The following is a 24,034-nucleotide window of genomic DNA, read 5'->3' on the forward strand; positions in this document are numbered from 1 at the left end:
GTTGTTGTTTGTTTTGCTTTAATGAGTCCCAGGATATGATATGAAATTAAATTTCAGCAAATCACTGCCATGCTATTTATTTCCACTAATGGCAATTATCTCATGAAATGCAGTCATTCTTTCTAATTAGGTATCCTGGTTGAAAAACTGCAGTTAAACTGGCAGATTAATCACATACAAAGTAATTCTTTTACCTTCATAATATTTTACAGTCACTTCTCAGATATAAGAAAATATTGTTAACAGCGTATTCCAGGCTGACGTTTTCAACATAATTGTAGGTGACTACGAATGACATTAATTATCATATTAGCTAGATGTATGTGACATCAGTAAGGAAATAAAACTTCCTCCACTGTGTTTTTAAAGTAATGGCAGTAGGAATTATTCTCTTTTGTAAAAATTTTCTTTTCTCTTTTTTGCTGTTAATATAAGTCTAAAACCTAATGTTACAGGGAATGTTTAAATAGATTGTTATAAAACCACTGGATGGAATGCCATGTAACTATTAAAAATTATGTGTATAGAAAGTGTGTAATCATATGTGAACATGCTTCTTTTAGAACGTTAAGGGGGGAAAGTCAAGATAACAAACTCATTGTACAGTATGATTTCATAGGAAAAAAAGAAACCTGAAGGCTATACACCAAAATTTTATTGAAAGCTGTGTTTGTGGTTTAGATAATGCAATTTTGAAAAATATTTTAGCTTTCATTTTTTAAAGTTTTTTATTTCCTGATATTCTTTTAAAATGAAAAACAGTAAAACAGAAAGTCCCAGTTTCAAACTACTTAAATCTCTTATGTCAGAAAACAGTTCAGAGGTTACATTGAAGAATCAGAACTGTATCTCCCAAACTGTGTATTAGCTAGAAGTATTTGACAACCTTTATGTCTCGATTCTCAGAAAAATATAACTATTATATTGGCTTCCTGGAAAAGTCCCACATGCAGTTCAGAGGCAGATCAGAATGGCAGAGAGCACTGCAATCGTGGTTCTCTTTTTCTTTCTACCTTTATTATGGAAAGCTTTAACATATAGAAAGCATAGTAAAGTGAATCCATATAGTCTGAGCATTTACAATTCTCAAGATTTTGCTAACTCATGTCAGCTAATTCCCTTCCTGACAGAGTATTGCCTATTGACTCTATAAAAGCAAATTCTATCGATTGTTATTTTAATTGTAAATACTTCTGTATATTTCTTTGATAAGCTTTTTAAACATATGCTCATGTTATCATATGCTTATTATTCTTATATAAGAGCCATAATTTGTTAACATCATGAAATTCTGTATCAGTATTCAGATTTTCCCTGTTGTCTCAAAATTGCCTTTTTATGGTTAATTTGTTAGAATCCAAAGAAAGTCCATATTATATTTAGTAACTATGTTTCTGAAGTCTTTTATCCTCTATTTGCCATTGAATAATGTATTAGAAAGTCCTTAACACAAAAAAGACTAATTTTTAGATGACTTCTTTTGTTTTCTTCTTATAAAAACAGTACAAGCTTATTCTGGGAAAACTAGAAAATTCACAAAATGCTGAGAACAAAATGGAAATTACTTATATTACTCAGTGTATATTTCCTTCCTATTATTTTTAGAACTGAGATCCTATTGGAAGCAATATTATATCTTATTTCAATATGCTATCTGAAGCTTTTTATACTTAAATTTTTTTTTCCATTTTAATGGCTGTATTAAGATGCACCTTCATTTTTTACAATAGGTATATGCCTTAATTTTTTAGAGCTACCACATCTAATTTAGAATGCCATTTTACCGTATACATTAACACATTTTCTTATTGCTAGGTTTGAAGAGACTTGTATTTTTGAATAAGGGGTATAGTTCCCCTTCTTAATATGCAAGGGAGGGGAAATAGCCTAGTCAAGGCCCTGTTTCCTCTCCACCAGATAATGCCTGGATGTTGATTTGAGAGAGGTATTTATTTTTGCCACTTGGAGTATAGTAATGCCCCTAGTGGGCCATTTTAGTAGGTTTATATAAGTTCGATTTTATAAATTCCTTTAAAATTGGTTCCTGTCATCCTAACCATCGAGTTATCTAAGTCTATGATGCATTTACTGGTTCAAACATTATTAAAGGAAAAGAAGATCGTAAATTCAGCAATTGGCAGGACATTGGGTATCAGGGAAAATTTGGAAAGTTTGCTGCCTACCTTAGTTAGTATTGATTGAATTCATCAAAGAACTCCAACTGGTGAAAAGGAGAAACTTGAAACAGAGATTACAAGTCATGGGAAAACAATATTCTTATGTGTGTCTTTTTATGGATATATTAGTTTCATAGTGCTGTTTTAACACATCACCACGAACTTGTTGGCTTAAAATAACAGATATGTATTCTTTCACAATTCTAGAGGTTAAAAGTTCAAAACCAAGACATCTGGTAGGGCCATGCTCTCTGAAGGTTCTAGAAAAGAACCCTTCCTTGTCTTTTCCTAGCTTCTGGTGGTTGACGGCAATCCTTGGTGTTCTATGGCTTCTGTACCATCTCCTATCTCTGCTTCAGTTTCCACACGGCATTCTTCCCTGGGCGGGTCTTCTCTTTGTGTTTCTTCTTAGAAGGGCATCAGTGATTAGATTTAGGGCCTGCCCTAATTAGTATGACCCCATCTTACCTAATTATGTCTGCAAAGACTGTATTTCCAAATAAGGTCACAGTGTGAGTTTCCTGGTGGATGGAAAATTTGCGAGGGCGCTATTCAAAGCAGTGTGGGGGGGTCGTGGGTTTTGTGTGTATGAAGGTATGGGGCACTGGGGCGGGGCCTGTCATAATCTCTTTGAGAACGCACCCTCTAACAATCCTTTCCATGGTTGATGTCTGCTTTCTCTGCAGTGTGTTTGAATATGAGACTAGGTAAATGTGGGGAAAATGTTAAACCACTGGTCTAAAATAGTACTTTTAAATTCTGTGTTGAATATTTATTCTCTGCTAGTCATTGAAATTAAAAATAATTTCATGAAATCTTTTCTTTGCTCTTGTGGTTGTAGCATTCTAAATTTATAACCAGGTTCAAAAGCTTCTTATTTACTAAAGGATTTTGAGCATAGCCTCATGATATTTACTTCTAGTCCTTCTAAGAACACAGTTTGGTTTAAGCAAAGGTTATTAAATACTTAAATAATTTACTATGAAAAATTTTAGTTTTGTTTAAAAAATCATTTAAAATTAGACTGTCCTATCCACCATTACTACCACCACCAAGATGACACCAAGAAGTTAATGTATGTCCCCACATGCCTATATCCTTAGGTTGTTTTAATTTATTAATCATGATATAAGTATATACTGTTTTCAGAAATTGATTTTGGTAGTGATTTATAGTAAAATATCAAGTAAAAGATTAATTGACTCACTTCTGGGCCTTTGGTTCCAACAGTAATCAGAGTATAGAAATAGATTGTTTAAAAAATTCACTCGATGTTTTTTATTTATGTTCTGTAAAAGCAAATTGAATGCCTGTCGTTATCATCCATAAATATCTTAACTGCTAAGATTTTCTAGGATCATAATAGAAAACCGGTGCTTTCATAAAGTCATCAAATGACGTAAAGAAATTAAAGTGTTAATAAAACATGAAGTCAGGACTTCGTGATTATGTTTTTAGATAAAGCTCTCAGATATTTTTTAGACTTGATTAATGCCTTTTCTTTTACAAATAAAAACGTCTTGCAGCTCTCATCTGCTTATTCTTCTAAATTTGTCATTTGATTATAAGAAAATAGAATACATTATATTTTACTATCAAAAAATAACTTTTGTAAACCAAAGAGTTAAAGATTTAGAATGGAATGCAAGGTAGTGCAAATATATATATATTTCTAAAATAAGAGGAACTTCTGATGCAAGGTAAACAAAACAGTATCTGTGCTACTTAAAGGGAGACTGACATTAATCAGATACTTATACAAATAAATGTAAAATTGTCACCATGGAAAGTGCTGTGAAGGAAGGGTGAACAGTGCTATCAGAGCTCATAAGGCGATTTGACCTAGTCTTTGGAGAGACTATGGCAAAGGCTTAAAGGCTTCCCTTAGGAATTTATTTTTGAACTGAGAGTCAAATGATTATCGAAAATCAAGTAGGTGAAGGAGGATGTGAGACAATTCCAGGAAGCAGTAATAATGTACGACCGAGTATATTAGGTTATAGAGAGAGTGAGTTATTGGAAATGAAATGAGGCGGTGTGGCTGGAACAGAGGAAGCAAGAGGGAATGGAACAGAGGAAGCAAGAAGGGACAGGAGAGAGAGGGCGGGAGCCAGATCCATCAGGGCCTTTTACAGTGAGGATTTAAGTCTTTGTCTCAAGAGGAGTGGGAAGGCTTTGAGAGATTCTAAGCAGCGTGGGGATGGAAGGAAAAGGTATGGCAGGATCAGACTTACTTTCCCAAAGGATTGGTACAGAACGTGCTGGAGGGGAAAAGTATGGTTCAGGGGAGACCAGTGATAGTGCTACAGAAAAGCCCTATCTCACACTTACCATTAAATATGGATTCTACCTGAATCAAATGGCACATTTAGAACTTATATGTTGATGTGAACATATATATCACATATAGCAAATTGACTTGTTCATTTTAGAGTGCTAAATTGAGTAGCTTCTGTGTATAAGTAATGTTGAGATTGGTATGTTGTAGTGCTTGAAAAGCTTAATTATTTTATATGTAATGTACTGGTATAAACAAAGTTAAATTTACATGGCATTAAGCATTGACTTTCTCCGGAAGTTCTGATGTTTTAAAATATTTAAATACAGTGTTTAAAATTAATATGAATAATAATTACAAATTTAATATGGTTTTTCATATGCAGTTTGTGTGACCTTTTTCATTATTCTGTAGCTGTGACTTCTGTATCATCAGAAGTTTAAAAAAATTACAAAATATAGTAAGATTGCATCTTTTTTTCAAAATTCAAATAGTATGTAGTGCTGAAGAGCAACTAACGATGTAGTGATGAGCTTGGCCCTGTTTTAAAACTATAATCCAATGTAATTTCACCCATATGCAAAAAAATTAATTTAAATAATTATAACACTGTATATAATACATGAGTTATTGAGTTACAGTGAACATTTACATTCTACTAGTAAACTCATGTGAGCATCTCTAACCTATGGGATGTTTGTTTTGCAGGAGAAAATAGAAGTAAAAATTATTTCCATAATTTAAATATGTAACTCCTCATTAATATCGATTCTTTCACCAATTGTTACCACAAAGTTGGCTAAAATAAATACTCTTCTGTCATAATAGATTAAGGCAATTTACATTTAGTTTTCTTTGTCTTTTTTGTTTGTTTGTTTGTTTTGTTTTATTCCCTCCACTCCCCAATTATTTCATGGCATTTCAGTACTTCAGAGAATTTAGATGAGCTCTCTTCCTCGAGTAGCTGGTTACTTAACCAGAAGCACAGTAAGAAAAGGAAAAAAGACAGGACAAGATTGAAATCACCATCCTTGACTCTCATGAGTACAGCAGCTCGAACAAGGCCACTTCAGAGTTTCCACAAACGAAAACTCTACAGATTGAGCCCTACTTTTTATTGGACTACGCAGGTAAGGTTGCCTTTGGGAAACATGAACAGAGATTTTATTATCAATATATTTTATGTAAGGAAGATATGGATTACACACTGTTATTTAGAGTAATTACATCTAGAAAGTTTTAAATATATTGTTTATAAGTGATATAATAGGTATTGACAGTATATTAGTGAGATTTAATGTTTTAAACATAAGCAATGTAATCTGAAATTTCTCACATCTCCGTTTTTAAATCCACTATTATACTTAAAATAATTTGAAGAAAAATTACATATTAAGGTGATTTTTAAAATTTTACTGGTAAGGAAAACAAGTGTACTTACATATTTGTCTTTGATTAGTAAAAAGAGTAAATAAAATCTTCACAGCTGTCAGTAATTTTAGAGGAAATGGCATTGCTCTCCGTTTTGGGTTTGGCATTTGCTAATCTTGGTGAGCAGTCAATATTTTTTTTCTAGAAATAATTTTATACATCCATTCTTTCACTTTTTACAAATAAAATACACTTTATTAAAAGCACTCATATTGAAAAGCATATTTCTTACTTGTTAGGAAAATGTTAGCCATATATCTTCAATGCATACCTACACAAACTGATGAAGGGCAGAGTAAGGTTTTCTTCTAATTCTTGTATGACATGCTTTTTTTCCTATTATATTTTTAAAGAGTATATCAAAGGAAAGAAATTCTTTTTGATGCTGTCATTTAATATTATTAATGTTTCTATAATAACTACATTAAGTATTTTAAATATACTTGTATAAATATCAAGATGCGTTGTTTCATTAGTAACCAATTGTAAGTATGGTTTTATAGGATCCAGTTAGAAATAGGAATGTGGATTCAGACAAATAGGTTTTTATTAATAGATTGATTTTTTCCATTTAGTAGTTCAGATATTACTAGGATGCTTCACCGACTTGAAAATATTTTTAATTAAGTTTTATTTCAGAATTTACCAAATGAGAAAATATTTTTAATAATTTTATATATGAAATCATATTTAATGGTTTTTATTTAAAGTTACTATAAGCAATAGATAAATAATATTTTTGAAATCAATTTTGTAATTTCACAGTTACAAATATAATTGTCTAAAATATTTTACATGTGAATATGTCTTGATTTGTGGACTGGGAGGAATCTGCTTGAGTAATTTAGGGGATTTGCTAGATGTTACTAAAATGCTATACACATGCCTTGATAATGTAAAGATTGGCCAGGAAAGGTGTAAACAAATTGAGAACTTTCAGCAAAAAAAGGAAGGAAGAAGTGTAAGATTATCATTACTAGTAAACCATGTAATTTATTGTATTCCAGTCACTGTACTAAGCATTCAGTACATTGTTTCATTTAATCCTCAAACATAAAAATATAAATATGAGTTATTATTAATCCTACCTTTAGATATAGAAATTGAGATTCAGGGAGATTAAGTAGCCTTGCCCAAGGTCACACAGCTATTAAGCAACAAGTCTGATTCCAAAGCTTATGTTCTTAGATTCTTAGAGCCCATTACATTGTTAACAACAAAATTAAATCAAATCTTGGTGTGCTTGAAGTCAGTAAAGATAGTATATTTTTGAGTTTGGGAGGGGGCTTTGCCTGGTTAAAGGTATTAAGAAATGCATCATGAAAGATTGGCTTTGAAAGACAAATAGAATTTTGAAAAGGTATGGGAGAGAAAAAGAAAGCATTTTAAATGAATAATTGGAACAGAGATGAAAAAACTGATGGATAATAGCAAATGCTCACACCCCCAAATTATCCTTATTTCTCTCAGGAAACCTTCCTTGACATATATATTGAGGTATATATATTGATATAACATCCTGTATTATAATAATACATCACTTTATAATAATCATTGATTTTTCTGTCTTCTCATTACTTTTAATTTTTATATATTTTTAAATATTTTATTTTTATTTTTTACTATATTCTACATTTTACTGTTTTAAGTATAGTTTAATACGTTATTACAGTTGTCCCAATTTTCCTCTCTTTGCCACCCTACACCCAGTACCCCGCTTCCCTCCAGCAGTCCTTCCCTCTTAGTTCATGTCAGTGGGTCGTGCATATAAGTTCTTTGGCTTCTCCGTTTCCTATACTATTCTTAACTTCCCCCTGTCTATTCTGTGCCTGCCAATTATGCTGTTGAATCCCTGCACCTTTTCTCCTTTTCTCCTATTCTCCGCCTTTCCCCTACCAGCTGATACCCCTCCAAATGCTCTCCATACCTATGATTCTGTTTCTGTTCTGGTTGTTTGCTTTATTTGTTTGTTGGTTTGTTTTAGAATCAGTTGTTGGTAGCTATGAATTTGTTGCCATTTTAATGTTCATAGTTTTGATCTTTTTTGTAAATAAGTCCCTTTAACATTTCCTGTAATAATGGCTTGGTGATGATGAACTCCTTTAGCTTTATCTGGTGTGAGAAACATTCTTATCTGTCCTTCCATTCTAAATGATAGCTTTGCTGGACGGAGTAATTTAGGTTGTAGGTCCTTGCTTTTCATCACTTTGAATACTTATTGTCAGTTCCTTCTTGCTTGCAAAGTTTCTCCTGAGAAATCAGCTGATAGTCTTATGGGAACTCCTTTGTAGGTAACTTTCTACTTTTCTCTTCCTGCTTTTAAGATTCTCTCTTTATCTTTAACCTTTGGCATTTTAATTATGATGTATCTTGGTGTGGTCCTCTTTGGGTCCAACTTGTTTGGGACTGTCTGTGCTTCCTGGCCTTGTATGTCTATTTCCATTGCCAAATTAGGGAGGTTTTCTTTCATTATATTTTCAATGGTAAGTTTTTCAAATTAGGTAAGTTTACAATTTCTTTTTCTTCCTCGTCTTCTGGCATCCCTATGATTCGGGTGTTGGCACTTCTGGAGATGTACCAGAGTCGTCTTAATACTATTCTTGTTGTTTTTGAATTCTTGTTTCTTCTTTCTCTTCTGGTTGAATGTTTATTTCTTCCTTATGTTCTAAGTTTTTGATTTGAATCCAGGCTTCCTTCCCTTCCTTGTTGGTTCCCTGTAGATTTTTCTTTATTTCACTTAGTGTAACCTTCATTTCTTCCTTTATGTTGTTGCCATACTCAATGAGTTCTTTGAGCATCCTGATCACCAGTGTTTTGAATTCTGCATCTGATAGGCTTGCTATCTCCATTTTATTTAGTTCTTTTTCTGGGGTTTTGTTCTTTTTCTTTCATTTGGGCCATATTTCTTTGTCTTCTCAATTTGGCAGCCTCCCTGTGTTTGTTTCTGTGTGTTAAGTAGAGCTGCTTTGACTCCCTATAAAAGACAACGGAAAATTGTGTGGAGCAGAGCCTTAGGTAATTGCCAGGGTGGGGCAATGCACTTTACCACTTTGTGGCTCTGTGTGTGTGTGGTGGGGGGACTTGACAAGGGGACCATGCCACTGCCTGGCTTCTGGGGGTTCACCCAACACTTGTCCCACATTCAGTCACTTCACCTACTCCCTGTCTGCGGCTGGCTCCCTTCCAGCTGTTGCCCTGGTGTTTAATCCCAGAGTGGGTGGATTTGTGTATGTTTTAAAATCTTGCAGGCCCTTTAAGTAGAGTTTCCTAAAAATCTGGCAGTTTCTTCTGCCGCCCCAACCCCCACTGGTTTTTAGAGCCAGAAGTTATGGGGATTTATCTACCTAGTGCTGGAACCCTGGGCTTGTGTTGTCTGGCCTGCAGCTGGAATCACTCTCTCCCAAGGTATCCCTCCTAATTTTTATCCACCACATGTGAACGTGGACCACCTGTGCCCATTCCACCACTACCGCCTCTCCATGCCACACTGCATCTCCTTGCCTCTCCTCCCAGTTTCCATGTCTCCAACCCTCCTACCTGTTTCCCTGAATGTGGCTTCTTTAACTCCTTGGTTGTCAGGATTTCATACAGTTTGCTTTTCTGACAGTTCTGGGTGTCACTTGGTTTTGAGATTTAGTTGTAGTATTTTTTTTTTTTTTTTTTTTTTGTGGTTGTGCGTGGAGAGGCAAAGTGTGTCTGCTTATGCCTCCATCTGACTGGTAGTGCACATTTAATTTTTGAGAGAACAGGAATGTGCATTTCTAAATCTCTAGGGCCTTGAACAGTAACTATCCAATAGTATGTCCTCAACAAATAGTTGTTTAATAATGAGAAAGAATTAATGCAGTAGAACAAAGGAAGATACTTAAAATGTAATGGAGAGTGAGAACTTAGGTATGTCCGCCTGTGTGTTTGTGTTGCCTAAGTTTGCCTTGTGAAATGTTCTAGAACACTAATGTCCAATAGAACTTTCTGTAATGCTGGAAATGCTCTATAAATATTTTGTACTGACTCATATGGCAGTGACTAACTATATGTAGTTATTGGGCACATGAAATGTGGCTAGTACAACTGAAGAACTGAATTTTTTATTTATTTTTATTAATTTTGATTTAAATAGCCACGTTTGCATAATGGCTACTAAATTGGATATGACAGGTCCAAACTCAAACAACTTTAAAAGCAGTGAGTACACCTGGCACTAATACCATTCCCTTCTGAAAGGAACCAGGGATCTTTGGAGACATGTTTATTTCCAGGGCTGAGGAAAAGAAGATGTTAGATGAGCCCGGCACATCTTAATGTTACCAGAAGAGAAGAAATGCTCAAAAAAAAAAAAAAGAAAAAGAAAAAGAAAAAGAAAAAATGATGGGGGCATAACAAAAGAAGCCAGGAGCTAGCCTGATGATACTTTCACTGATCAAATCTGGGACTATTTGAGCATCCATCTAATTAAGGACAGTAATGAACCATTGAAAAAATAGGAAGCCATTAGTCCATACTAAAGAAAGAGAGTGAGAGACTGATCAAAAGGGGACTGGGTGAACTTTAACATACAACAGAATGCTGATTAATAAATGTGGAGTAAGCAGTGAAATTACAGAATTATTGCAATAATCGTATTAAAGACTGATTGGGCAAGTATCATAAGTGGGTGAAAAATCTGGCATCAAGACTAAGGAGTTTGATAAGGAGCAGGGTATTTCTGTGGTCTTAACTATATGGTAGAGATCCAGATAATAACCTTGCCTGCGTGATCAAAACTAAGGACACAATATTGCTGTGTAGTATTCTGACCAGGGATATAATCTAAATTTAATCATAAGAAAACATCAGCCAAAGCCAAAACCAGAAACATGCTATTAAAAAAATGACAACTGGCCTGTGTTCTTAAAAAAAAAAAAAAAGTCAATAAACTAACTTCTGTGTTTCTAGAATGTTACTAGCAGTGTAGCATTCTTGGAAGAATTGAAAAAATAATTTGAAAATCATTTTCTTTAGCACTTAACTCTCTACTAGAGTACTGATTGAGAAAAACTTATAGAGGGGCAATAGTGAGAGGTGGGAGTCTTTGCTATTAGCATATAGTATTGGGCTGGCCAAAAATTTTGTTTAGTTTTTTCTGTACAATTTGAAACAATTTTTTAGATTGTATTGTGGCAGCTGTCATATCAGTGTGTATTTTTAAAAAATTTTTCAAAATTGGTCAATTTTTGTGCAGCCATTTTATTATTGAAGATGGAAGAAAATATGCAACATTTTCACCATATTAGGCTTTATTATTTTAAGAAAGGTAAAAGTGTAATTGAAATGCAAAAAAAGATTTGTGCAGTGTATGGAGAAGGTGCTGTGACTGATGGAACGTGTCAAAAGTGGTTTGTGAAGTTTCTTGGTGCTGTAGACATTTTGGCATTATAATTCTTTGCTGTGGGGCTGCGTTATGCATTGGAAGCTGTTTAGCAGCACCCCGGCCTCTACCCACTAGAAACCAGTAGCAGGAGATAGCCAGCATACTCAAAATTCCAAATCAGTAAAATCATTGGTGAAAATGAACCAATTTATTTTACAGAAAAAACTAAACAGACTTTTTGGCCAACTCTAAAGATTATCATTCTAATTGCCAACAACTTTGTATAAATTACAAAAAAAAATCATCATATTATTAAAGAATTAGCAGGACTTTTTATGGATCTACAAGAGAATTAAGGTTGTAGAGCATACTGCCTCTCCGAAATATGGAGAGTAGCAAACCCAGAGAGTCACTGCCAAAGTCTGCTTACCTGGAACAGAAGCAACGGTAACTGTAAAGTAACTGGTAGGAACACCTAAATGGTAATTTTGATGAATTGCAAGATACTGAATGTGGACTAGTTTCAGAGTGAAAAACTCCTGGGATCACACTCTTGGGAGCCCCGGCACATTCATGGGCTTCACTTCTAGGCAACCCACTAAGTTTTCACAGTGAAGAGAGATTCGTAGTGGCTCTGGCATGGAAGGGGTAGTGTAACCTTTAGAAAGAAGCCCAGAGTATTGTCTAAAACAAGGCTTCCTTTTCAGGGGAAAAGATTTTACCCAGAGCCTTATTCCTGGGAAAAGAGCATTTCTCCCACTCCTGCGCCACGTAGCCTATCTGTTTCACCTAAGTCGGAATGAGGGTGGAAAATAAGAAACACTTCTTAAGGTCACAGACTGGGAACACAGACCCATTCCAAGACTGAGGTTTAATCATAAAGTTATGCTGGATGGTGCCGCGAGGGTAGATATGTGTCCTCTGCCCTACACTTCACCACCACACCAAGAAGACTGCAGTGTAACAGTGGGCTACGCAGCTCTAAGGCAGAGGCTCTTTCTGAGGGGGAGTTCTTAAGGAGGTCGGAACTCAATAGGGGAGACAAAAAGAAGGACATTGGGAGAATTTGAGGCTTCTGGTACCTTCAGCTGTAGCAGACATTAAAAATAGTGCACCTGATAGCCAGATTAACATAACCTCTTAGGGCCTGTTTATCTCCATCTTGTTACCTGATACATCATGTCCAACTTTGAACAAAAAATTATAAGGCATGCTGGGAAAAACACTCTGAGAAGACAAGTCATCAGAAGCAGCTTCAAATATGACCAGGATACCAGATTTCTCTTAAATAACTATGATTAATATATTAAAGTCTTTAATGGATAAAGTACAATACATGCAAGAACAAACGGTAACGTAAGCAGAGAGATGGAAACTCTTACGAATCGAAAGTAAATGCTGGAAATCAAAAACATGTAACCTAAATAAAGCATGCTTTCCGTGGGCTCATCAGTAGACTGGACAGCTGCAGACAGATTTGGCAAGCCTAGATAGGTTAATATAAACTTCACAAACTGAAGTGTCAAGAGAAAAAGGAATGGAAAAAAACCAGAACAGCGCAGCCAAGAATTCTGGGGCAATTTCAGATGACGGGTATATCAAACGTGTAATCGAAATACAGAGGTGTAAAAGAGAAAGGAGCAGAAAAACTATTTGAAGTAATAGTACCTGAGACTTGTCCAAAGTTAATGACAAGCTCCAAACCACATATCCAGGAAACTCAAGCAGGAAAAGTTCAAGCAGTATAAATACCAAAAAATAAACATCTAGGCATAACATATTCAAAATGCAGAAGACCAATAACAGAGAAAATCTTGAAAAAAATGCAGAGAGAAAAACATGAAACCTATAGAGGAACAAGAATAAGATTTACAGCTGACTTCTAATTAGAAACCATGAAAGTATGCGTGCTCTTGCAGCACATATACAAAACTTCTAATGACACAGAGAAGATTAGCATGGCCCCTGCACAAATATGACACACAAATTTGTGAAGCATCACATTGTATTTTGCTGAGTATAATGCGTACCCACATTTTGGGGCACATTATACATGGGATTATTGTACCTGTTGTTATACCCATGATATGTAATCATTATGCCCATATGTAACATACATCCTTATTTTCCCCTAAAAATTTGGGGCAAAAAATATGCACATTATGCATAGCAAAATATGATAGTTTTATGTATGGTTCCAGCTGGGTACTGGAAATACTGGGGAAAAACTTTGTAAAGTATATGATTGTCTAACCACTATGCTGAACATCTGAAATTAATACAAAATACTATTGAATGTAAATTGTAACTAAGAAATAAAATTTAAATTAAAACAAAAAAAAGAAACCACGTAAGCAAAAAAACTAGTGGAATAAAATATTGTTATCGGTTGAATTGTGTCCCCAAGAACGCATGTGTTGATGTCCTAACCCCTGGTACCTCAGAATGTGAGCTTATTTGAAAATAGAATTGTTGCAGAGGTAATTAGTTAAGATGAGGTGTTTAGGGTGGGCCATAATGCAGTATGACTGGTGTCCTTATACAAAGGAAAATTTGGGCACAGCTGCATGCAGGCAGGGCGGATGCCATGTGGAGATGAAGCCTGCGGTCAGAGTTCTACAAACCAAGGAGCGCCAAAGATTGGCAGCCGAAACCAGAAGCCAGGGGAGTGGCGTGGCACAGATGATTCTTCCCAGCCCTCAAAAAAGACAGCCCTGCTGATACCTTCATCTGACTTCCAGCCCCCAGAACTATGAAACAGTAAATTTGTGTTGTGTAAACCATTCAGTTGTTGTACTTTGTTTTGGAAGACTTAGCAAACTAATACAGTGACCTTATTTGGAAATACAGGTTTTGTAGATTAATGATCTTGAAATAAGATCATTTTGGATTTAGGAGAGGCCCTAACTCCTGTGACTGGTATCCTTATGAGGGAAAGGAGAGAGATTTGTGGCACAGAGACAGATAAAAAGGCTATATGAGCATAGAAGTAGAGATTGGAGTTATTCTACCACAAGCCAAAGAATGCTAGGAGCCACCAGAAGCTGAAATAGGCAAGAAACTGTTTTCCCCTAGATACTTCAAAAGGGACTACAACAGTTTGGTGGTTGCTGAGGTGATGGGATATAAGGGGACTAAGTGGTAATAGAAAAAAATACAATAAAGATTATTTTTCTTTAAAGGGAGTGCAGTTCTGCCAACACCTCATTTTTGGACTTCTGGTTTCCATAACTGTGAGAAATTAAGTTTCTATGGTTTTAAGCCACCCAATCTGTGACAATTTGTTATGGTACCCCAAGGAAACTAATACAGAGTTTGGTACCAAGAAGGAGGGTGTTGCTTTAACAAATACCTAAAAATGTGAAAGTAGCTTTAGAATTGGGTAATGGGTAGGGGCTGGAATAATGTTGGGGTATATGATAAAGAAGCCTAGACTCCGATGAGAGGTCACAAGGAAGTGAGGAGGAGGGAAGGCAAAAGTGCTGTCACCTTAGAGAATACATAGGTTATCATGAACAGAATGTTAGAAGTGTCTCTTGTTAAGGTTTCTGAAGGAAATGTTATTAGAGACTGGAAGATAGTCCTTGTTATAAAGTAGTAGAAAACTTGGCTGATTAATATTCCACTGTTAAGTGGAAAATCAAACTTGTAAACATTGAACTCTTGCATAGTTAGCTGAGGAAATTATCAAGCAAAGTGTGGAATTTGCACTCTGATTTCTCCCTGTCATTTATAGTAAAATATGAGAGGAACTTGATGGATTGAGGAAGGAATTGTTGTGCAAAAGGAACCAGAGCTTGGTAACTTGGAAAATTCTCATCCTGTTGCAAGAAATTCTATAGCATGCTCTGGAGAGAACTCAAGGGTGTGCCTGGGCAGACTTTTGCTGGAGAGATTAGGCATGTGACTCGGGGAATCCACCTTCTTATCAGAAGCCATGATTAGAGATGCAGTTAGCCAGAAAAGATCTGGGGAGAACATACTTGTCTAATGGCATGGGTAATCTTAACATATGCATGGAATAACATGTATATTACAAAATTTTAAAATGGTATAACAAAATTTTTAAAAATGATATAACAACAAAACACCAACTTAGACTGAAAGGGACAGAGACTGGATAAAATAAACCAAAGTCATGGTAATCCCAATATTTTACGGCAAGAAATGGACTGATAGAGCTATTCAGCTATCAACATGTACCACCCTTCAAGGAAAAGGATGCCCACACAGTTGAAAATCCATGTGTAACTTGAGTTGGCCTTTTGCCTATGTGGATTTTGAACTGAGGATTGAAAATACAGTTGACCCATGGAAATACAGTTGAACATGGATTTGAACTGCGTTGTATGCATGGATTCAACTACCTGTGGATAGAAAACTATTTGAGATCTGCGGTTGGGAGGAAAGTATTAACCTTTTCTCCCAAAGACCTCTAATGTCCCATCCCGTTACTTCACTATCTTACGTCATGTCCAGGTACCTGAACTGAGATGTTTTTATGTGGCTTGTCAGGTGTGGATTTTTTTTTTTTTTGAAGATTTTTTAAAAATTTATTTTTAAAGAGAGGGGAAGGGAGGGAGAAGGAGAGGGGGGAAACAGCAATGTGTGGTTGCCTTTCATGTGCCCCCTACCAGGGATCTGGCTGCAACCCACACATGTGCCCTGACTGGGAATCGAACCAGCAACGCTTTGGTTCTCAGGCTGGCACTTAACCCACTGAGCCACACCAGCCAGGGCTCAGGTGTAGTTCTTTGGGTACAGTTCCTCAAGTATGGTTCTGCTATAATGAAAGACTTGTGAACTAATGTTATTAGTTGTTCTCTTTACACATACCCTACATATAATAATGAGATAGGGATAATCAGAATAGACATTGCTCAGATGGGGAAATGGGAGGAATACAGTAGTTTTAAAATATGCAATTAGGAACATGTTGTAGGTTCATTGATGTGGGCCTATTCTCTGGAAGTGGTTTTTTGTAACTGTCAGCTCCGCCCTCTGGTCTCTTTGCCTTTTCTGAGTTGCCTTTTCTTTTAGGGAAAAAAAAAAAGAACTTTCCTACTTTTGCATATGCATTAGTTTTGTCACTATCTGTACCTACCTATCTGTAGAAGGTAAAGGCCCAGAGGCCTTTTCATGTGAATTACTACTGACTCACACAAGGGGACTAAATGATGATGGGGAAAAAAAAATACAATAAAAATTAAATTAAAAAAAACAGTTCAAGTCTTTAAAATTTTGCGGACTTCTTATGTATCATAATAAAGTGAATTCCATGGGGGTAAAAGTAATATCTACAAACCTCTTCTTGATTTTGGACTTTGTATGAGGCAGTTGTGGGATAATACCCTTAAGATACTTAGAAGCATTTTTGGACTAAAACAGATCATTGAGGTTCAACTTTGATCCTTAGGAGCCCTGTTGACTAGATGCACAATCTGAGAACATGCCTTCAACCTTTCCCAGGTCTTAATAAAGGTCTTACAGTCTCACCCTTGAGATCAAGGCCCCAGTTTTGCTGACAGTTCCCTGGATTTGATCTTTGAATTGATGTCATTTCTTACTGTGAGAACCTTGTGCTGTCTGAAGTGGTCAGAAACGAGAAACAGTCTTATTTTTGAACCTAGCAAGTGTTGGCTCTTATTTCTCTAAATTCTGCTTGAAAACATTACAACTCTGTATTAAGCTCATCCTACTCCATCCAAACTTTATCATAGGCAATAAATGAAACTAATTGGCACTTTGAACATTCTGCCTAGAAATCTGCTTAGGCAGATAGATCTGTGAACTGATGTAGTACCCTTTTTTATCCCCCACATTTTAATAGGCAACTGTTACTCTACTTAGTATTCTGCCAGAGCAATAAGATGAAACAAATAGAGGCATTTGGATTGGAATAATTATTTAGAATCATTATTTGCAGAGGTTATCATTCCTTTGCTGGTCAAAATTAATAAAGTATAAATTAGTATGCATTTTCACTTTATTTTGCCCTGTTTACAATACTAATCTCCAATGAGAATGTCAAATAATAATTAATATTTATTAAGCAATTATCACATGCCAGGCACTGTTTTAACTTATAAATACTTTATATATATTTCTTATTTAATATTCATTACCCATTTACTATGGGAAACTGAAGCACGAAGTAGAATGAAAAGACATACATAATTAGTATTATTTAAATAAAGTACAGGTTTGTAGTTTTAAGTGCTAATGCTAAGTCTTAACACTTTTTTTCATGAGCTTGAGTAAAACATCTGATCTGAAGACCTTTTGTGAACTGTTTCAAACTGTTTCTTCCTATGAAATCTCAATCCATACCAACAATTGCTAAGACTCCATGTGGTTTCTAAAGCAATTTTAATTTTTTTGGCCTTTCTATTCTAGCTGAATCACATCTTTTGCTGTCTAAGCCTATTCATTACTAGGATACTTTAGTTTATTCTTAGAAAAACCTATGCTTTTTAATGCTTTGTATAATATTACTTTATCTACCTACAGTATAGAAATATCTTCAGATACAAGAAAATGCATTGGCAGGCACATTTAAGATATGAATATGTTCTTCAGAATAATCCTCTAGTATAAAAGTCTTACAATGTAAATGTAGCTTATTGCTTTCTTTAAAGTACAATTTTATTTGCAATTAAGAAGTAAAGAAAAAAATTTCTTTGTCCATAATATGCTTCTTTAGTCCCTTCTTGAATTAAATATATAGCATTTGTAACATATCTTTGAAAAGATACGCTTTATTTAATTGTAGATAAATGTGGAAGGTAACAAATCCTAAAAAGCCTGAAAATTATTTCCTATGGGGAGGCAACACATTTTAGTGGTTTTATGCATGAATTCTGGAAAACACATTGTTTGGGTTGAAACCTTAATTCTACTTCTTAATAGTGTGTAGTATTGTAAAAATCACTTACTGCATTGTTTTTCTCATGCATAAAAAAAGTGGGGCTGCCTTCAAGGCCAACAGTCAGCTGGAGCTAGAAGTTAGCCTCACCTGCTTTTCCAGCAGGTAACGTTGGCTGTTGGCTGAGGGGACTTAGCTCCCTTCCTGGTGGCCTCTCATCCTACTAACTAGGATGATATCCTATCTTGGGGTCTGTGTTGAGGCTTAGGTAACTCCAAATTAAGACATCAGCTGAATCAAGCAATAAAGAAAAAAAAACATAAGTCTACCTCGTAGAGTTCTGTGGATATTAAATAAGGTATCGCACTTGAAATGTACCTTGCCTAGTGCTTGGCGTATAAGTCCTCACCAAATTGGATGACAGTGATGACGGCGATAATGATTCAACGATTATGACACCTCTGAGGAGTTAAATCAGTGATGGTTGTGGTGTGGGGAAGTGATATGATCAATGTATTTGAAAGATTGAGTTAGTTTCTTTTAAGAGGATAACTTGCTCTGAAAAGAGACTAGAAAAACAGATCTTTTAGGGGGATATTACAGTAGCCAAGATGTAAGGTTATAAAGAGTGAATGAAATGGGCAGGTATAAAAAACATTTCAAAGAAGAAATATGTCTTCTTAACTGATTTAATATGATTAAAGAAAAATTTTAAAGAGGAGAGGAAGAAGAGGCATAGCAAATTACGATATTGCTTAGTTCACTTTGTAAAATGCCCAATCAAGTCTTACTGGTAATTAATACTTATATTAGGAATTACGCTACCGTAGAACATGGCCCAAATCTGCCTTTCAGAGTCATCTGATTCAAAATTCTGTAAACTCCATTGTGAAGTGGATGAGTGAAACATGTTTCAGAACCCAAATAAACAAACCTTAAGTCATTGCTTTAAACTTGTGTGGTCCTGGATTTTTTTTTTTTTTTTTTTTACAGCTCCATTTCATTCTCCTTGATGTGGTGTATTAATTCCTTCCAGTCACTCAATGAAAGAATAGAAAATATTGCCCATCTTTTTTGCCTGTTGCAACTGATTGGTAGGGGCTGTTGGCTCTCTGAAGCTCTGCCTGAGAAAAACTATGATATCTGGCCACGGGGGAGGATCGTGGTTAAATATTAATGTTTGTCACAAGTGAGGAAAGACTAGCGTCAGATGTGCTATATTATTTGCCATTCCTGTATGAAGGTGTCACATCAACATTAACATGTTAAAATGACTAATTTACTTTCTATGAATATATAAATGAATGCAGTGCTTTATTGTTTATAGATAACTTGCATATGCAATTTGGGAGCTGCTTAGCAAATAGGGATAATATATTTTTAGTTCCTTAAACATCTTCGGGGGACACTTTGTAAAGTATATGATTGTGTAACCACTATCTGTACACCTGAATCTAATGCAAAATAATATTGAATGTTAACTGTATTTAAAAGCTTTTAAAAATTTTTAGGGAAATTGAGCCAGTACTGGTTTGCATATGGCTTATTAATGTTTCTCTAAAAACATTCGTTAAAATGTTAAATCTTGTAGTAGCTTTACTTTCATAAAATTTTTGGCAAAAGAGTCTCAAAGTGTAAGTTAGCTATTTTTTAATCATCTAAACATTTCTAAGGAATGAAATGTTTTATTCACTATTTCATTAAAAGTGGATTTTCTTGGCCCACAACTTACACTCTTATTATTCCTAGCCCGCTTTATTACTCTCTTCTTTGCTGCCTTTCTTCTAGAAGGGCTGTGTATAAGAAGAATATGGACATGTAAACAGTCCTTCTGCAGATTTCTTTGAAGTTAAAAATACATTGTCCTTGTCATGACCACAGTTGGGTCCTGACAAAGGTTAAATAAATAACAGATATCTAGAATTTCAGTAACAATAGAAAATCTTCAGAAGAAAAACATAGACAAATCTTTTAATAATAATCAACTGTTTTAAGGGGAGACTTTAATTTGACTGTTAAATTGTTCTACTATAATTCAGCTGCTGTGATGCAGCTGTGCTCAGTCAGTTATGTCCAGGCTATTCCTGATGTACCTTGGAGCTGGTCGTTCACAGCTCAGGCAGTGTGATTATTACTGGGTCCTGATACCTCCCAGCTACTGCCTGTCCAATATCAACTTCCGTGCTTAAAATTAGAACCCTAAATTATACGCAGAGTGGCAGTGTGTCATGCTAACAATACAGATCTTTCTAAAAATAACAGTGGGAAAATAGGCAACCTTATGTCCTTAAATTTGAAAATTTATATAAAATGGACAAAGCTCTTAAGAATCTGCAGCATATCAAAGTTAATCAAAAAGAAATAGAAAACCTGAATAGTTTATAACCATTTAAAAGATTGAATCTGTAACTAAAATTCTTCTCAGAAGAAAATTTGAGATTCAGATGACTTCACTGAATTGAACATCAAATGCTACTGCATACTCTCAAGGAAAATATAACTCAACCCTGTGCAAACTTAAAGAAAACAAATTGAGTCTGGCATACTCTTTATATAAACAAGGACAGTTTTAAAAAGGAAAATTTTAGGCTGATCTTTATTCTTAACAGGGATGCTGAAATTCTAAATAAAATGGTAGTAACTAAACCCAGCACTATATAAAAAGAATATGAAATTTCACAAAGCTGCTTTCATACCAGGGATGCATGATTGGTTTAACATTGGAAAATAAATTAACTTACTACTTAGGTAAAAGTGGCATATACCCAAATGTGGAATTGTTGGGTTGTGTGGCAACTGTGTTTTACATTTTTAAAAAATATTTTATTTATGTAATTTTGGAGGGGAAGAGAGGGAGAGAAACATCAATGTGCGAGAAACACATAGATCAGTTGCCTCTTGCCCCCAGCTGGGGACCTGGCCCACAACCCAGGCATGTGCCCCGACTGAGAATTGAACCAGCAACCTGTCAGTTTGCAGGCCAGCGCTCAGTCCACTGAGCCACACCAGCCAGGTCTGTTTTACTGTTTTGGAAGAATTCCCCGTACTGTTTTTCATAGTGGCTGCACCAATGTACAGTCCCGTCAACAGTGTATGAGAGCTCTCTTTTCCCCTACAGCCTCACCAGCACTTATTATTTGTTGATTTTTCAATGATAGCCATCCTGACAAGTGTGAGGTGATATCTCAGTGTTTTCACTTGTATTTCATTTGTATTTTCCCGGTGATTAGTGATGCTGACCATCTTTTTATATGTCTATTGGCCATCTTACATCCTATTTGGAGCCATACTAATTTTTAATTGGATTTTTGTTTGTATGTGTTATTTGAGTTTCTTAAATATTTTGGATCTTAACCCCTTATTGGATCTGTCATTCGTGAATGTCTTCAACCTTTCAGTAGGTTGTCCTTTTGTTTTGTTGTTGATTTCCTTTGCTGTACTAAAACTTTTAGTTTGAAAGAGTCCCCTTTGTTTGTTTTCTCTTTTGTTGTCCAAGCCTGAGGAGACAAACCCAAAAGGAGTTTTGTGGTTTCATGTCTTAAATTTATGTTTTTAATCAATTTTGAGTTTATTTTTGTATATGGTATAAGAAACTGGTTCAATTTCATTATTTTGCATTTATTTGTCCAGTTTTGAAGAGACTGTCTTCCCTCCATTGTATAACCTTGCCTCCTTTGTTATAGATTAATCGACCATCTAAACAAGAGTTTATTTCTGGACGCTCTATTCTAGTCCATTGACCTATAGATCTGTTTTTATGTCAGTACCGCTGGTTTGATCATTGTAGATTTGTAGTATAGTTTAAAGTTGAGGAGGATCTTTGTTCTTTCCCATGGTTTCTTTGGCTATTTGGGGTCTTTTGTGGTTCCATATATATTTTAGGATTGGTTGTGTTAGTTCTGAGAAGAATGCTATTGGTATTATAATAGGGATTGCATTGAATCCATATTTTTGGTTTAGGCAGTAAGGACATTTTAACAGTATTAATCATTTCAGTCCATTAGTATGGTATGTCCTTGTATTTGTATCTTTTTCACATTCTTTCTTTAATAATCTTACCATTTTTAGAGTATAGGACTGTCACTTCTTTGGTTAAATTTATTCCTAGGTATTTCACGTTTTTTGGTGCATTGTAAATGGGATTGTTTTCTTAATTTCTCCATCTGATCATTTATTACTGATGTATAGAGATGCGATATTTCTGTATATTGGTTATATATCATGCAGCTTTACTGAATTTATTCTAATGGTTCTTTGGTGGACTTGTTAGGGTTTTCTATAGATAGTATTATGTCATCTCAAGTAAGGAGAGTTTTACTTCTTCCTTTGTGATCTGGATGCCTTTTATTTCTTTTTCTTGTCTGAGTGTCATCGCTAGGACTCTGATACTATGTTGAATAGAAGTGGTGATAGTGGGCATCTTTATCTTGTTCCTTCTCTCAGAGGAAGAACTCTCAGCTTTTCACTGTTGAGTATGATATTAGCTGTGGATTTGTTATATGTAGCCTTTGTTATGTGGAGGTATGTTTCTTCTGTTGTTATATAGTTTGCTAATATTTTGTTGAGAATTTTTGCATATATGTTCATCATGGATATTGGCCCATAATTTTCTTTTGTAATGTCTTTGTCTGGTTTTCATATCCCATTAATGCTGGCTTCATATAATGAGGTTGAAAGCATTTCATCATCTTCAGTTTTTTTGAAATATTGTAAGAAGGATATGAATTCCTTAAGTGTTTGCTAGAATTCACCTGTGAAGCTGTCTGGCTCTGGACTTTTATTTTTTGGGAGTTTTGGATTATTGCCTCAATTTCATTGCTAATAATCAGTCTGTTTAGAATTTCTATTTCTTTTTGGTTCAGTCTTAGGAGGTTATATGCATCTAGAAATTTATCTGTTTCTTTATTTTATTGATTATGCTATTATAGTTGTCCCATTTTTTTCTCCCCTTCCACCCTGCACGCCCCCTCTTTCCAGCATTACAGCCCTTTATTTCATGTCCATGGGTGGTACATATAAGTTCTTTGGCTTCTCCATTTCCCATATGACTCTTAACCTTCCCCTGTCTATTTTGTGCCTACCAATTATACTTCTTATTTCCTGTACCCTTTTCCCCCATTCTCCTTCTCCCCCTCCCCACTGATAACCCTCCATGTGAGCTCCATTTCTGTGATTCTATTCCTGTTCTAGCTATTTGCTTAGGGTTTTTTTGTTTGTTCGTTTGTTTTTTAGGTTCAGTTATTGATAGTTGTGAGTTTGTTGTCTATTTTAAATTGTTGAATTTCTTGACATAATTGTTTGTAGTGTTCTTTCATGATTCTTTGCATTTCTGTGATGCTGGCTGTAACTTCTCTTGCTCTCTTTTTCTTGATGAGTTTGGCTACGCTTGTCAATTTTGTTTATCTTTTCAAAGAATCAGCTTTTAGTTCATGGGACTTTTTCTATTGTTTTAAGATTTCCGTTGTATTTCCATTTTGATCTTTATTTTTTTCTTTCTGTATTTTGGGTTTTATATGTTCTTCTTTTTCTGGTTCCTTTAGGTGTAGAGATAGATAATTTGGAATTTTTCTTGTTTCCTGAGTTAGGCCTGTGTAGCTATGAACATCCCTCTTAGAATGGCGTTTTCTACATTGAAAGAAAAGTAACGTTCTTAATCTGATTTTTTAAGGGTATCTACAAAAGTATATGTTAAGCATCACACTTGATGGTGAACACTGGAGGCTTTTCTGTCCAGGTTGGGAGTGACACAGGATGCTCACTGTTGCCATTTGTATTCTGCCTTTTACTGCAAGGACAGTCCAGCACAGTTGAACAAACGATAAAAGATATATAACTTAGAATGGAGGTATCAAAGTGGTTATCTGTAGATTGTTTTTGTAGGAAATCCAAAAGAATAAAAAGATGAATTTATTTGGAGTCATAATCAGTTTGTA

General features: G+C 35.1%; 1 protein-coding gene and 1 non-coding gene across 5 annotated transcripts in view; both read left to right on the forward strand.

The window, feature by feature from the left end:
* Window positions 1-24,034, forward strand: part of KANSL1L (KAT8 regulatory NSL complex subunit 1 like) — a 112,730-nt gene that overhangs the window by 59,509 nt on the left and 29,187 nt on the right. For all 4 annotated transcript variants that reach the window (XM_054585700.1, XM_054585698.1, XM_054585699.1 and 1 more), the window contains one exon: window positions 5,381-5,585. In XM_054585700.1, the coding sequence (XP_054441675.1) occupies window positions 5,381-5,585 (205 nt within the window). The remainder of the gene's footprint in view (window positions 1-5,380; window positions 5,586-24,034) is intronic.
* LOC129080809 (U6 spliceosomal RNA) lies at window positions 13,144-13,246 on the forward strand. Its single transcript, XR_008530210.1, has one exon. It is a non-coding gene; the product is annotated as a U6 spliceosomal RNA (small nuclear RNA).

Source organism: Pteronotus mesoamericanus, unplaced genomic scaffold, assembly GCF_021234165.1.
Source record: "Pteronotus mesoamericanus isolate MK-2021 breed Mesoamerican mustached bat unplaced genomic scaffold, CSHL_Meso_final contig_90, whole genome shotgun sequence".
Classification (NCBI taxonomy): Eukaryota; Metazoa; Chordata; class Mammalia; order Chiroptera; family Mormoopidae; genus Pteronotus; species Pteronotus mesoamericanus.